Here is a 15,081-nt window from a genome sequence, read left to right as displayed (position 1 = left end):
CTCTCTCTCTCTCTCTCTCTCTCTCTCTCTCTCTCTCTTTCTCCTTCTTCTTCTCTCCCTGTTTTTTATCTCTCTTGCACTTCCTTCCTGTGATGTTGTCAGCTGTGTGTGTGTGTATGTAGGCCTCTTCTTGGACAGTGTGTTTCACTTGGTGTGTTTGAGTTTGCGAGGGGCCCTGATAGGGGGAGTATGGATGGAGGGGCTTGGTTACCCCTCAGGATTCGTTATCTGCCCCGCTGGCACCACACAGGCTCCTACCAGCTCTACCCAGGTAAGGATACAGCTGGTGCCTCAAATACTTCTTCTCTAACTAAAGAAAATGTAAATTTGAGGCACAGAGGGTCAATACATCAGTCATTTTGACACAGAGACTTTGATGTTTAGTATTAGTTTAGCTTTATTTCAGTTACTGGAGTTCTTTTAAGATGCAGATGGTTTGTTAAATAAATGGTCTTGTGTTAAAAAAAAATGAGGATGGTGGTCTGCATGGTGTTAAGTGTTGTACCGTTTCTCTGCTGTTTCTTTTCTCTGTCTTCATTACAAGAAGCAAGTGAATTGAATGTAAGCTTTAGAAGGAATACAGAGTTAGGAGTGATCCTGTCTGTGGACCTAATTGTGAGAGTTTTGTTGAGCATTTACTCTGTAAAAGCTCTCTTAGTGGCTAATTACCTTTTGCAAGCTTAGTTTAATGTAGCATCTGTGAAAAATGTACTTCATTATATTGTATTATTCAGTAATCTTACTTAAAGCCCCTGGAAATGTGCTTGTACATCTTAAGTAGTTCTCATTAACATTAATTGTTTTCGGGGCCTGTAAAAACTTACTCTTTAAATGTTTCCTTTTCATTATAGTATTAAAGGTGGCATAAATGCTCTCTCTGTCTTTTGTTCTCTAACTGTGTATATCAAGCTTTATTTATTTTCTATTTTGCAGACTATACTTGCATTTTAGCAAGCAATTTACTTGTTTGGCTTGTCTGTTTTTTGGGGAATAAAATGGGAAGACATTTACCCTTAACTGAATTTTTTATTTGAAGAGGAACATTTGGGAATATTTCATCTCTTGTGCTTTAATATGTAAGGGTGTCTGTGACGCCTTTCTTGTTGTTTATGGCCAGACATTACTGTTGTGATAGTATTTGCCTGTGTCTCTGTGGCCTGTGTCTCTGTGGCCTGTGTGTCTGTGGCCAGTGGCACTGAAAAGGATAAGTGGTTAAGACAATAGATAGATTGATTTACGTTTGCATCTCATTTACAGCAATATATTTGAATTATTGACTGAAGCAGAAGTCATAGGAGTTGTTTACTATGCAGTTTGAAACAGAATGAGAGTGAATGAGCTCAACGGTTTGAAATAACTTAATCCTCAGTATGAAAACTTTCATTGATAGCACAAAAATGGTGGAAAATGTGCAAAAGTGGAACTCACACTTGAATGATTCATTAATAGCCAAGTTTCAAAGTCTGAAATCCCACATGACTTACTGGTAGCATGCTGGTCTTTCGCTGTATTTACAGGACTTGCGTTGTCTCAGGCACCTGACTAGTGATGCCTTCCCTCTGGCTGTTCTTGTATATAGTTTTCTCTCAACTGAGCATCCCACTTTCAGTTCACCAGGCCTGAAGCTCTGTTATTCTTGGTATTCTTAGCTTGTCCCGTGGCTTTGCAAGTCTGTCCAAACATTAAGAACACAGACACACCAAGGTCTAGTGGTGGTAAAAATCATCAGTTCACAGAACGACGAAGCATCCATGTACAAAACTCCGTAAATGGATTATTAAAATGGAGCGTTATGAGTAGCTGCAGTGTTCAAAGTATTAGGCAAATGCTGTTGGGAGTTGTTAAAGATTAAATCATCTAGACCGTGAAAACTAAGTACTACACGAGGATGATGTGTGCAATGGAGCATGTTGTCAACAGACTTTCAACAGAACTGAACTGAACAGTGTGAAGCTGCTGAGATACATCTGATGATGGATCCCTGCATGTGGTAATAAACAATAGTGGAATAATTTTTCAATGTATTGACTTTCTGTGGTATTGTATTGTACGCTTTTCTGTTGTCTCTGACTCATTGGTAATTGGACTGGGACTTGTCTCGAAGTCGGGAATTGGACTCATCAAATATTCTAGTTGGTCTCGACCGAGTCCAGCACTATATCCTTTTGTTCAAAACTAAACAGCTTTTGGTTAATTCAAAATCCATCTAGAACAGGCATTGAGATTGGTCACCTGGTATATGTCTGGCTGCTTCATATACTGTGTGATACCTCAGTCATCATTATGCAGGACAGCTGAAGATGTGAAAGGGGGGAGAGGGAGAGAGAGAAAGAGAGAGGGAATGACATGCAGCAAAGGGGAAGAAGAATATCTGTAAGTTAATTACAGACACACATTGGGCTGAAAAAACACATACGAGTTGAAATGAATGGCTCAATAAACTCTCTGATATCAATACCTACTGCATGGATTATGTAAGTGAAAGTGTGCAAACCAAAAGATGAAGCAACAGAAAACCACAGAAGTGACATGTGTGGCTAGAGAGTTTTCACTGGACAGGCTGCTACTCTGGCCTTATCATGGGTATGGGCCACACTGTGCTACTGATAGTGCTGCCTTCAGGTATAGCCCTAGCAGAAAGAGGAGAACAAAACAACAAACAGGGAAAATGACCATATCACCCATCCCAGACCAGACCACATAATGCTCATGCCGTTGTGAATGTGCACATAGAGTAAAAAAAGTATGGAAATCAAAAAATCGAGACGCTCAAAAAAAAAAAAAGGAAAAAAAAGAAAAATCTATTATTGCAGCCGTAATGAAATCACAATGGGGGAATGCCAGAGATTCTCTGCCATAGTAAAGTCACCATCACTTCAACAATTTGATGTGTATGTGTATCTCCATGTTTTACAGAACTGAACAGCGTGGAGCTGCAGGGCTGCAGCAGCGACAACAGTCTGAACAGTAATGCCAGCCTGCCCAGTGTTCAGAGCCACCGGCGCCACACTGAGAGGAGAGTGGCCAGCTGGGCTGTCTGCTTCGAGAGACTGCTGCAGGACCCCGTGGGAGTCCGCTACTTCTCGGTACTATAACAGCACTTGGCTGGTGTTTGCCACCATGGTCACATATCAGATAAAGGGACTTTAAGCAAACCTCTCTGATGTTGCAAAGTTAGAAGCTGATCAGATTTGCTTCTGTCGGGTGGGTTTTCTGGGTCTTCCGGGTCTTCTGGCTTTCTTTGTACATTAGTTTGCCTGATCTGTGCTTATTTTAGATCTGCTTTTAATTCACGTGTTTCAGGAGTTCCTAAAGAAAGAGTTCAGTGAGGAGAATATCCTCTTTTGGCAGGCTTGTGAGTTCTTCAGCCACGTCCCTGAGAATGACAAGAAACAGGTAACAGACATGCAAGACATTGTTTGATCACACACATGCATTCATTTACGCCCTGGTAATGTGACGGACTTCTTTAATTGCTCTCTTTATTACTCATTTTTTTATTTCTGTGTCTATTACTGTGTTTTTTATCCATACCTCGTCCTCTCCTCCACCCTCCATGTCCCCTACTGCCACTCACTGTTCCTGACTCTCCTGACCACCTTCTCCAGCTCTCTCAGCGTGCCAGGGAGATCTACAACAGCTTCCTGTCCAGTAAAGCCACGACACCGGTCAACATAGATAGTCAAGCCCAGCTCGCTGACGACATACTCAACGCCCCCCGCCCTGACATGTTCAAGGAGCAGCAACTGCAGGTAGCGGATTCATTGATCACCAATTCAAGAAGTTGTTTATCCAAATGTTGAGGTAATTAGCAACCACAGGAAGCACAGGGGGGAGGTAAAAAGTGTCTTTCCCTGAAGAACAAATGTGTCATTACTTATAAAACTGAATCTAAACAGACCTCTATTGAAAACACAACATAAGATCAACTATTCATATGTGCCTGCTTTCTAGTATCATGGATGTGAATGGCTTCTTACAATTCCCCATGTTGTGGGGGTCTCAAGATGTTCAAACTCCGATGAGAGTCACAAGACGAGTAGGATATCCTCACCATAACCTCCTTCACAGATCAAACATGCACACCCAAAGACACACACACACACACACACACATACGCACACTAACATGAACACATTTCAAAGCCTGAGATGAACTTTTCCCAAATACCCCCCGGGCTCGTTAAGATTTTGGGTCAGATTTACGCACGCCTGTGGACTCATGCATACACACATTGATACACACATATGCAAAACCCAATTCCAATGAAGTTGGGAAGTTGTGTAAACTGCAAATAAAAACACATGACAATGATTTGCAAATCTTTTTTAACCACCTTACAAAGACGAGCTATGTAATGTTCAAACTGATAAACTTCATTGTTTTATTCAAATATTCACTCATTTAGAATTAAAACATGTTTTTAGGTGAAATTCTTTCCCATTCTTGCTTCATGTATGACTTCAGTTGCTCAACAGTCTATCGTATTTTGCGCTTCATAATGCGCCACACATTTTTAATGGGAGAGAGGTCTGGACTGCAGACAGGCCAGTCTAGTACCCGCACTCTTTCACTAAGAAGCCACACTGTTGAATGCAGAATGTGGCTTGGCATTGTCTTGCTGAAATAAAAGGACAGACACAACTTATTTTGTATAACCCTATGGTTTTAGGGTTCCACAAAATCAAAGTCATTTGTATGGCGGTAGTCATCTTTGAACATAAGAAACGTCAAAGGGCTGCTAGTGGGATATTAGACTTTTACTTCCTCTCAAATCGAATTCTTTCCTCCCTTCCTCCTTTCATTCTGTATTTTTCCATCTGTTTGAATCGTTTTGCCATGTTTTTCCATCCTCTCTTCTTGCTCCTTATCCCCTTTTCCTTTGTAGTTTTGCTTTTTTCTACCCTCCTTTTTATGTGGTGTCCTTGCTTTCTGCTTTTTATCTACTAATTACGCCTTTCCTTCCTTTTCACGCCTTTAGATCTTCAACCTGATGAAGTTTGACAGCTACACACGTTTCCTTAAGTCTCTGCTGTACCAGGAGTGCATGCTAGCGGAGGTGGAGGGGAGGCCCCTGCCTGACCCTTACCACATCCCCAGCAGCCCCACCTCCAAACACAGCACCACAGGCTCCGACCGCTCCAATCTCTCCACACCCAAAAAGGTAACACAATGCAAAGCTTCCACAAACACTTCCGCTTGGCTGTGTCTATTCACAGTAACAACAGTATTATTGTCACAATACTCAGAAACATTGGGAAAAAGGTCAATTGTGGCATCTGGTTAGTCTTGATGTATTTCTGTTCTCCATTGGGCTTTCGTTCATCGTTTGGTGAGTGTCTATCTGTGTGTCCGCACCTGTGTCTACCCCTCTTCATTTGTTTTGTTTGTATCTTATAGGAGGACAAAAAGAGCAAGTCGGGCAGATCTTTAAATGAGGACAGTCGTGATGATTCAGGAGACCGGAAGAAAGGCATGTTTTTCTCCTGGTCTCGCAACAGGAGCTTTGGCAAAGGCCCGAAGAAACGAGAGCTGGCTGACTTTAACTACAGTCAGTAGTATTAAACGTCTTCAAAATGTTATTGTTTTTAAAAATGAACACATTTAAAGTCGAGGGATATTTTTTTTATGGGGGATATAGGGATTTGGAATTACCCCCTTGTTTGTCTTTCTTCTAGACGCTAATAATGAGTGTATTCCTTTTCAGATTTCTCTGGCAGCAATGGTCGCCGAGAATCCCAGGGTTCGCTGTCTTCAGGAGCCAGTCTGGAGCTGGGGACGTCAGGGTCAGGGAGGAACGAGGTCAGTCAGGAAAGAGACAGCACCATATAATTAGTTATGACAGTAATAGTCCCATTCATTTCATCACGGAGCCTCGTTATCTTCACCCTCTGCCTCTCAATTTATCTGCTTTAAAGCAACTCAAACAAAAACACTGACAATAGTAAAATAATGTCTGTTTTTCCTCCTCACAACCTCCTTTTCCATTGTCTCTTTTATTTATTTTTAACCCTCCTCTCACTATCTCCCCTCACCCTCCCTGTGTCTGTTGTTTTCTTCCCTCAGGGTGATGTTTCCCGTGGCGCAGTATCAGTGTCAACAGAGCGCGGAGGGGGCAGCGCCCCCTTGAGGCAGTGTAACATAAGCTTGCCCGATGGCTCGTGTTGCTCTGTGCCACTGAGGGCCGGAGTGTCTATCAGGGATCTGCTGCTTGGTCTCTGTGAAAAACTCTGCATCAACCTGGCAGCTATAGACCTCTTTCTTGTTGGAGGTGATAAGGTAAAACACAAGTGCATGTGTGGCTGTCCTGAATACCTTTTATTATGGCTTTTAAAGCGTTTCATACAGAATATTATCAAAAAACACACAACAAATCATACTAAACCAAAATAAGAAAACACAATTAAGTCTGAGTTGGTTGTTACCCCAAAAAGCCAAAAAAAAGATTTTAAAGTTGCAATAATCAATAATTTTATAATTACAATACTGTAGGTCAAAGGATGTGTGTTATTTGTTGTGATAAACACACAGAACTACACCTGACTTTGCAGTTCCTCACAGTTCTACGCATGATCACAACATTACTGTTGGCAATAGTTTAATATGTAAGTCATATCAACTTCATAAGGTCACAACATGCCTAACCTGTTTGATAGACTACACAACCAATGGTAAATGCCGTTTTAATAAATGATGATTACAAGTACCAACTAATAAGATAATTGCTGCTTTATTTAGAAGTCAATGATCCCACTTAAGGTTTAGACAACTTGCTGGACATCTTTCATGATGACTTCTCTCTTTTTCTTTGTATCACTCTCTCAGCCACTTGTTTTAGACCAAGACTGTATGACATTGTGCTCTCGGGATCTCCGACTAGAAAAACGCACTCTCTTCAGGTACAGTAATATGCAGTGATCATAAGCATTCAAACATTTCACACCAAGGATACTGTAGGAACACAATTGAGTTTACATGCTGGCTTTGAAACCATGATCAACACTAATACTGCAGCTACAGAAAATGTTTTCTCTCTTCTTTTCCAGACTCGACCTGGTCCCTATTAACCGTTCGGTGGGCCTGAAAGCAAAGCCCACTAAGCCAGTGACTGAGGTCCTCAGGCCTGTGGTGGCCAAATACGGCCTGCACCTTGCTGACTTGGTGGCACGCATTGTAAGTCCCCCCCCCCCCCCCCCCCCCCCCCCCCCCCCCCCCCCCCCCTTATTCTGGCTGCCTGTAGATAGACAGAAAGAAATGGGCTGACAGGCACTGTATGTGATGTTCAACTCATATCATGTGTGTGTGTGTGATGCAGAGTGGGGAGTTGGAGCCATTAGATCTAGGTCTTCCTATATCAAACCTGGATGGGCTGCGAGTAGTATTAGATATTGCAGAAAACACTCCTGGAAAAGGTAAGAAACACACATGCAGTTGCTGTTTATTCAACTGTGATCTGCTGGCTCTCATTGGCAACATACTGAACCAAAACCTAGTACATGTATTGTCTCAATGTTGCATCTGTATGCTTCCCTTCCTTCATTCAGCAGACAAACAGAAAGTAGCAACCTCTAAGAACCTTGTCCCGGCCTCAACGAGCAGAAACCAATCGACAACAGTAAGATCTCCCACAGCTTCTTTTTTCCCATTTTATTCCCTGGAATGTTCCATAACCCACCGAATGTCTCATCTTCCTGTTTGATGATGTCACGCTACTAAGTGTCTATCTCGCTTCAATCCCCCATATCTGTTTTGCAATAAGTTAAGTGTGCAGTTGTATGATCTGTGTCTCTGGCAGCGTTCCGCCTGTGTGTGACTGTATTTATGTGCTCTGTTGCTGTTGGGCCCGAGAGCCCTGTCACACTCTCAAGGTTTCTAATGTTCCGTTATTGTGGACTGCCTGTGGCCGAATGCATTGTCAACTTTTCTCTCTGGTTTGCTGGTTCTCTTTCTTCCATAACAAACCCAGTGGCTGGGTGATAGTAGCCCAGCATTGCACAGCGTTTGCTCAAAGACCTCCTCTGTGCACCTGGAAAAGAACTTAGTTGGTGGTGGCAGTAGCACTCCAGAATGCTGTGCGGGATTTCTTGTTTTCTATTGGGGCTTTAACCTGGTTCATGACCGTCTGTAATGGTCATTCATGCTTTCTTGGTTGATTTAAAAAAACAGTTTTTCTCACTTAAGAGGCAACAGTGTGGCTTTGAGTAGAAGAAAGTCGGTCCCTGTGGTGTTGTGTTGTGTGTAAGTTTACATGTTGATGATGCTTAGTACATACAGTGTTAAGCATTGTGGTTGTCTGAATGGAACATTCCACCCGTCTTTCAATTACAAATCATCATAGATATATGTTTTACTACATATGGATTATTGCGATTACACAAAAGCAACAAATTAATTATCATACTTATTTTGATTCCACTTAATTCTTCTTAAAAGCAGCATTATTGAAACTTGTGCCCCCAACCCCCCATTAGATTGTTCTCATTTTACTAGTAGTTACCCTCCTCACCATCAGTAGCACTGGTCCCTACGTTTTGTCATTAATTGTGACCGTACTTGCGCCGTCATGACTTACCGGGGCTTTAATGCCCCGCTCCCCTCTCCTTGTGGCCTTCAGGGGGAGGACAGGCCATCAGGGAAAGCCGGTTCAGCCCACCCCCATGGGGAAAACGGCAAGACTGGGCCCAGCCCTGACACAAGCAGCCAGCCCTTACCCAACCACTCTGTCTCTCTCCATAAGGCTCCGGAGAAAAGAAAACAGAAAAAGATTAATATAGACGAAGCTGAAGGTAAAGACTGAACGACCTCCCTCTCTCTCTGTCTCTCTCTCTCTCCTGTGTTTCTGTAGCTTGGTTGCTGTGATCACACTAACTCTTTTGCCTGTCTGCAGTATTGCAGAAGCAGCACCAAATGCTTTCAAAGCTAGCTAGCTACATGTAGCCCAATCACCTCTGCTCACACTGAATGGAGCTTTGACTTGTCTAACTGATTGATACATACCCTTTGCTGCATGTTTTTCAGATTTACAATAAATGTGTTTTACTGGTTTTCAAGATGTTATTATGGGGGATTATTCATTTATGTGTGTGTGTGTGTGTGTGTGTGTGTGTGTGCGCCTATGTGTGTCTTTACATCTGTTTGTTTGTATGTGTGTGTATGTGTGTGTGTGTGCGTGCGTGTGTGTGCCTGCAGAGTTCTTCAACCTCATATCCAAAGCTCAGAGCAACCGAGCAGACGACCAGCGAGGCCTGCTAAACAAAAGCGACCTACAGCTCCCAGACTTTCTACGCCTGTCACCACTGGCAACCAACCAGGCCGTGCCTCCTCCCTACGGCCCTGAGCCCAGTTGCTCCACCCCTTGTTCCCGTAACCCCAACAACGGCAGTTTCCCTAGCAGCAGTCGCCGGGGCAATAAGGCGAACAGCAACGACAGGGAAGGAGGAGGCGGCAACCACTTGCTCAACTCAAGCTATCAGTCCCAGAGCTTGGACTCTGCACTGGGAACTGAGAGTGGAGGGGGGAGGAAAGCCAAACCACCTCCTCCGTTTCCTAGCACCATCTCCCCCATCCACCTGTCCCAGAGTGGCCAGCGTGGTCACCTTCAAGACTCTGGCAGGGGAGAATTGGTCCAGATGCTGGAGGAGGACACGCTGTCTGATCTAACTCTTGTGGGAGAGGGGGACATTAACAGCCCCAGCCTCAACTACGTCACTCCCTCTCCCCTCCATTGCAAACCCCAGCCTCAACCCCAACAGCAAGCACAGGACGATCGGCCGAGCTCAGGTACTTCCCCTGTGTGAACTCTAAATACTTTTGAACTTTCACCTCTTCCTTCTCCTGACTGTGAGCGGGACTGGAGACCCAATAAAGTCAGCTTGAAATTCCTCATTGGTCACACTCGACCCAGAATGCATCCAGATCTCCTCCCTTTATTTCATAAATCCCTTTCCAAAACTATAGAACATTTAATTCCAGAAGTGTAAAATACAGTAAACAGTGTAAAAGACATATATAGTAGAAATGAATGTTAATATAGTCAAACAATGGTATGTATTTGTATGTGTTACGTACATACACACACACATACATACATATATATGTGTATGTATGTATATATATATATTTTTATATATATATATATATATATATATGTGTGTGTGTGTGTGTGTGTATTTATGTGTATGCTCTACCTTGTGCTCAGCAAAGACTATAAATCAACAACAACTAGATCAGACACATGAAGAGAGGAAAAATGGATGCATTAGGCTTGTCCAGACATTTCCCCTGCGTGGTTAATATCTGTGTGAACTTTGAGTTGACTTGTCGTGGATTTTTTTCTGTAGATGTAAGCTGGAGTTGGTGATGACCTGTGCCAAACTCCCTCATCCTCCCCCAACCCTCTATAGTGTACAGAATCTAACAATGCACTTTAGCCAATTACAAACAGGACTTCACACATCTTTACCAATATTTTAACAATGATTTTGCCTCTCTTTTTTAACATGACAAAATGTCTGTTTCGTACAGGTGTTTGAGCTGCCATAGGTTGAGAAAACAATTGATATATATTTGCTAAAAAAAACACTAGCTGTTCAGACTATATTATTTTCAATTTATTACATGCTTTTGAGCACACTGCATGCTGACACGGCTGGCCTGACTCGAGAACAGTACATTCTGTGTTACCACCACCCTTCTCTTACCTCAGGCCTTTCTCGTGTCACACGAAAAACCGAAGCGAGTGCGCACACATGCCATCTCGCCCTCTGACCAAGTGATCCAGAAACATCTGCACTGACTGTGCATGACCAGTTTTTCATCCCCCATTTTTCCTCTTTGCACTACATCACACGGCAGCATCTGTTTTTCCACAGTCTAGCAATCCGACAGTGTTCTGAACTCTTTCCCGGCAGGGTTTAAGCTGGACAAATTTGGACTAACAAGTCAAAACGTTTAACTATTTAAAGGTTTCCCTCACTTTATCCTGTACTATAATCTCAAGAAGGGATTAAGTTATGCCATGACTTTTTCATTTTTACAATCTTTCAGTTACAAGTATTAATTTGTATATAGTCAACTTTGTGAAATTACATCATTGCTGTAGTCATTGTTGAACTGCAATGCGGTCATGTTGTTTCTTCAGTTGTGTCTCTTCTTTTCAGTTGACTGTACTGTCTGTAAATAGATCAAATAAATGTTTTAGAGGTTGATCTCTCTGTAGAGCCTCATGTGAACGGCCTCCTTCCTCTTCCTAAGACTTTCAATAATATCTGATTCATTCTCCTCACTTCATCTGTTATGAGTGTTGTGTATGCGTGTGTGCGCCCCATAATTTGTTCTGTACATGGAGGCGTAGAGCTGGTATCAGGCGGAACATGCATGTTTTCATCCAAGTATTTATATGCATCTTTATATGCTGATTTGTAAAGTAAAACACCAAAGGAATAACCAGTGGTGAAATGAAACTGTACTTGTTAGGCAGAGCGAAGTTCAAGTACCTCAAAACTGTGCTTAAGAACCCGTATTTCCCATTTTGTGTTATACCTTTTTACTTTTTCTCCACTACGTTCCAGAGGGAAATCCAACGTATCTGATAGCTTTAGTTACTTTGCAAAACTTTAAAGTTTTCACATACAAAAGACAATGTCTTTTAATGAGTATACAGTATATAAAGTAGTTGAACTCAGCTCCAGAACTAATAATAAATATGATTTAATAAAATAATACTGCCAGACCTCTTCCGGTTGCATGACTGCTTTTACTTTTTCCACCACTGGAACCACATCGCTATTTTTAATTTTTTCTCATGGTTATCAGACCTTGAACGAGAATTCCAGTCAGTTTTAATACGTAGCTCTGTTGTTTGTTAGTTTGGGGTGCTGTCAGTAGCAAAAAAATGAAACCAATCGGTGCAGCCTACACTGTGTGATCCTCCTGCTAGAATTAGAACCCAACCGGCTTAAACAGTGCACGTTTTAAACTTGTTTTTAGCCTACAAACATGTTCAAAATGTCATTACCAGTGCCCAGCCATGTGCAGTTATTCCTTCTGAGTGAGCACAGCGAATTTGACTGCAGTAGGTTTGACAGAAAGGCGTGTTTTGACTTGTGTGGACTTCACCGGAAAACAGGAAATAAATAGAGGTATGCACTGGCTAAATTAACACAACTTTTATGCCTTTCTGACACATCTACTGCAGTCAAATTCACTGTGTTAACTGGAAGGAATAACTGCAAATGGCTAGGCAATGGTAATGACATTTCAAGCATGTTTAAAGGTTAAAAACAAGTTTAAAACTTGCCCTGTTCCAGGCTGTTGCATGCTAACGCTAGCAGGAGGATAACTCGGTGTAGACAGCACCGATTGGTTTCATTTTTCTCTTTAGTGACAGCACTACAAATTTACAAACAACAGAGCTAATTCACCAGAATTTTCCTTTAAATGCCTTATTCTGAAATTGACCATCAGTTATCCTAGTTCAAATGACCAGCTAAGAGAACTTAATTTTTTTCCCCTCTGTACAACCTCTATCCTGTCTTACTTAATATTCCTCTCCATCTTTCTCTATTGCCTCTTTTGTGTGTGTGTGTGTGTGTGTGTGTGTGCGTGTGTGCGTGCTGCTTTTGTTTCAGGATACAAAGCCTTTTGGTGGGCCTGGGCTATTAGCTATGCATGGGTTCCCCTCTGCTCAATGCCTTGTTAGGCAAGCTTTGTCATGCTGGACTCTTTGGTAGTCCACAAACAAAACTAGCTTCTGTTTCTTCCTCCTCCTCCTCTCTCTCACTCACACATATAGATACTCATCTCCACTTTACTATACATGCTCGCGGTCACCTACAAACATGGAGCGTCTAGATCTGTGTCAGTGTTATTAGTTGTGTTTGCGTTTCCTACGGGACTGAGATGTGCCGACAGCAGCAATTTAATGGGCCGGATAATTAAACAAAGCATTTCCGTACAGAAACAGAGGGGAGCAATATATTTACCTTTAACTCTCACTTTACACACACTCAGACACTCAAAAATTGAATTTATATATGACTTGATGTGTGAAGTGTTCACCAGAAGACTGTTGGGAAAATACATAGGAATGGAAAAAAACAAGGATCTTTATCTATTTGAACAGTAGATAGTGGAACTTGTCTCTCTTATGTAGACCGTGAAATTAATTTGGTTAAACACAATTTAGCAAAATCTTGTTGAAAATCATGACTTTAATATCAAGGAAGGGCTAAGAGTTCTTCAACATAAACCAATCTTGGTCTGATTCTTGTTTTCATGCTGAAGGACCCACAGAGTTAATTGTTGCTGTAATTGCATGGGAAAACCTGGTAAGCAGAAGCTGTTGTATGAATACAGTATTGGCATTGGTGCCTCAATTCACTGGCTCGCTAGGACCATTGCTGTTGTCCATGGGCCAACAAAATAATTGCTTCTTAAGAGCATCAGCGGTTCTCATCTCAAATGGCTCCATCTGCTGGGAAGAGAAGGAACCAAGGCAATGGTGGACAGAGAGGAACAGGTGAAGAACATACAGTAAAGGGGAAGACGGGACATTTTCTAAATGTATAGCCATATACATACATACATACATACCTGATTCCTAGCCCAAATAGTTGGCTCTGCACACCCATTTTATTTATTAAAAATAAAGGCAAAGAACGTAACACAGAAGTGATTGAGATATCAAGCAACTACGCCAGAGGTCTTATCAGGCATTAAGTGGAAACACCTGTAGGCCAAGGGCGTGTAGCGTCTTTGAGATGTTTATTCGTAGCCTACCAGTGTTTTAAAGCTAATTCTGAAATAGACTTTAAAAAACAAACAATTTTGAACTCTTGCAACAAGTCATCTTACTTGCAGTTGGTAAGTAGGACGACTTTGTACTGTAGTGTATCTACTGTAGGACATTCCCCTACAGCCATGCTGCGAGGTTACACAGAGAGGATTTGAGCTAAATGCTAACAGCTTGCTAACATGCTGATGTTAGCAACGTTACAATGCTAACCATGTCTTCATGTTAGTTTGGAGTGTTTCGGTGTTATTTTAACTTAGAATGTTGACATGCTAGCATGTGCTAATTAGCAATACACAAATAACAGTTGAGGAGGATGATAATTATGTAAAAAAAAAAAGGAAGGCATCACCACTTCATTACAGGTCTGAACGTACAGTATTGATCCAACAGATTGTTCAGTCCGGAAAGCATTGTTCTGAACGACAGTGGCATTCATACAACCATTTAAAAGAAAAAACTGTGCCTCTTAAAAAAACATTTTATAGACTTGCTCCTATGTGTCGTATTTTATCATCTTTTTCCTACTCTCATAATTTTTCTTTTTACTCGTATTTTTTTTATTTGTAATTTTGTAAACTTAGTCGTTGGCTTTATGTTAAATGTTCTTCTGAGTATTCTGCTTTCAGTATAAATGTGGCTACAGGAGGATCATGGCTGTAATATTTCATTTGAATTTGACAGAATTTGAATAATTTCTCTTTTTCACAAACAGAGGGATACATATATCCTGTAGCTTTAGTTCATAGTCTGGTGTTCTTGTTTTGTCATTTTACATCTTCCTGCACCACAAACCTTTGCCAACAAATGCAGAACATTTCGCTTGTATTTTGTGTTTCCTGCGTGTGTTGCTAGCATGTGTATGGGTTGCAGTGCTGGTGATTTCTTTGTCATTTCTTTTGTCTCCTTTTCTGTTGTCTCTCTTTTTAAAGCAGCCTCCTCTTCCTCAGGTAAAGACAGAAACAGATGGAGGGACAGGGAAAGAGGAGGAAGAGAAGGTTTCAAAATTTCTTCCAAGCCCCTCCCTCCTTCTCCTCCTCCTCTTCCTCCACCACGGCCTCCTCTTCGCTCGCGTCGGAAATCAAAGTCACCTTCATCCCGCTCTAAACACTCAGTCCCAAAACAAGCCTTGGATTTGGACAAAATCAAGGCTACTATCCCAGAAGACAGCAGGCAAACTGACCGAGGGTCCCGAGACCTAAGGGCCTCTCAGGGTTCAGAGCTGGACAGGAAGTGGGAGGGTGTGGCGTTGGAGTTGCATTGCCGTGGCAGCAGGATGAGGTCGGCAG

General features: G+C 42.0%; 1 protein-coding gene and 1 long non-coding RNA gene across 8 annotated transcripts in view; one reads left to right on the top strand and one right to left on the bottom strand.

Annotated features, from left to right (window-relative positions):
* LOC117953743 overlaps positions 1-10,665 on the bottom strand; it is a 14,325-nt gene extending 3,660 nt beyond the window's left edge. The window contains exons 1-2 of the long non-coding RNA XR_004658674.1: positions 10,596-10,665; positions 6,702-6,710 (exon numbers count right to left, since the gene is read on the bottom strand). This is a non-coding gene — a long non-coding RNA (uncharacterized LOC117953743). The remainder of the gene's footprint in view (positions 1-6,701; positions 6,711-10,595) is intronic.
* Positions 1-11,212, top strand: part of rgs12b (regulator of G protein signaling 12b) — a 46,787-nt gene extending 35,575 nt beyond the window's left edge. For 3 of the 7 annotated variants that reach the window (XM_034886147.1, XM_034886157.1, XM_034886166.1), the window contains exons 7-19: positions 2,917-3,086; positions 3,304-3,396; positions 3,609-3,752; positions 4,982-5,164; positions 5,401-5,551; positions 5,708-5,802; positions 6,067-6,279; positions 6,826-6,899; positions 7,047-7,173; positions 7,316-7,412; positions 7,545-7,615; positions 8,615-8,786; positions 9,190-11,212. In XM_034886147.1, coding sequence (XP_034742038.1) covers positions 2,917-3,086; positions 3,304-3,396; positions 3,609-3,752; positions 4,982-5,164; positions 5,401-5,551; positions 5,708-5,802; positions 6,067-6,279; positions 6,826-6,899; positions 7,047-7,173; positions 7,316-7,412; positions 7,545-7,615; positions 8,615-8,786; positions 9,190-9,797 — 2,198 coding nt within the window. In that variant the 3' untranslated portion in view covers positions 9,798-11,212. The remainder of the gene's footprint in view (positions 1-2,916; positions 3,087-3,303; positions 3,397-3,608; positions 3,753-4,981; positions 5,165-5,400; positions 5,552-5,707; positions 5,803-6,066; positions 6,280-6,825; positions 6,900-7,046; positions 7,174-7,315; positions 7,413-7,544; positions 7,616-8,614; positions 8,787-9,189) is intronic. The other 4 variants (XM_034886183.1, XM_034886175.1, XM_034886200.1 and 1 more) reach the window with 4 other exon arrangements.
* Positions 11,213-15,081: the final 3,869 nt, after the last annotated feature.

The sequence above is a fragment of the Etheostoma cragini genome, chromosome 2, assembly GCF_013103735.1.
Source record: "Etheostoma cragini isolate CJK2018 chromosome 2, CSU_Ecrag_1.0, whole genome shotgun sequence".
Lineage (NCBI taxonomy): Eukaryota > Metazoa > Chordata > Actinopteri > Perciformes > Percidae > Etheostoma > Etheostoma cragini.
This window is presented reverse-complemented; position numbering and strand designations above follow the sequence as displayed.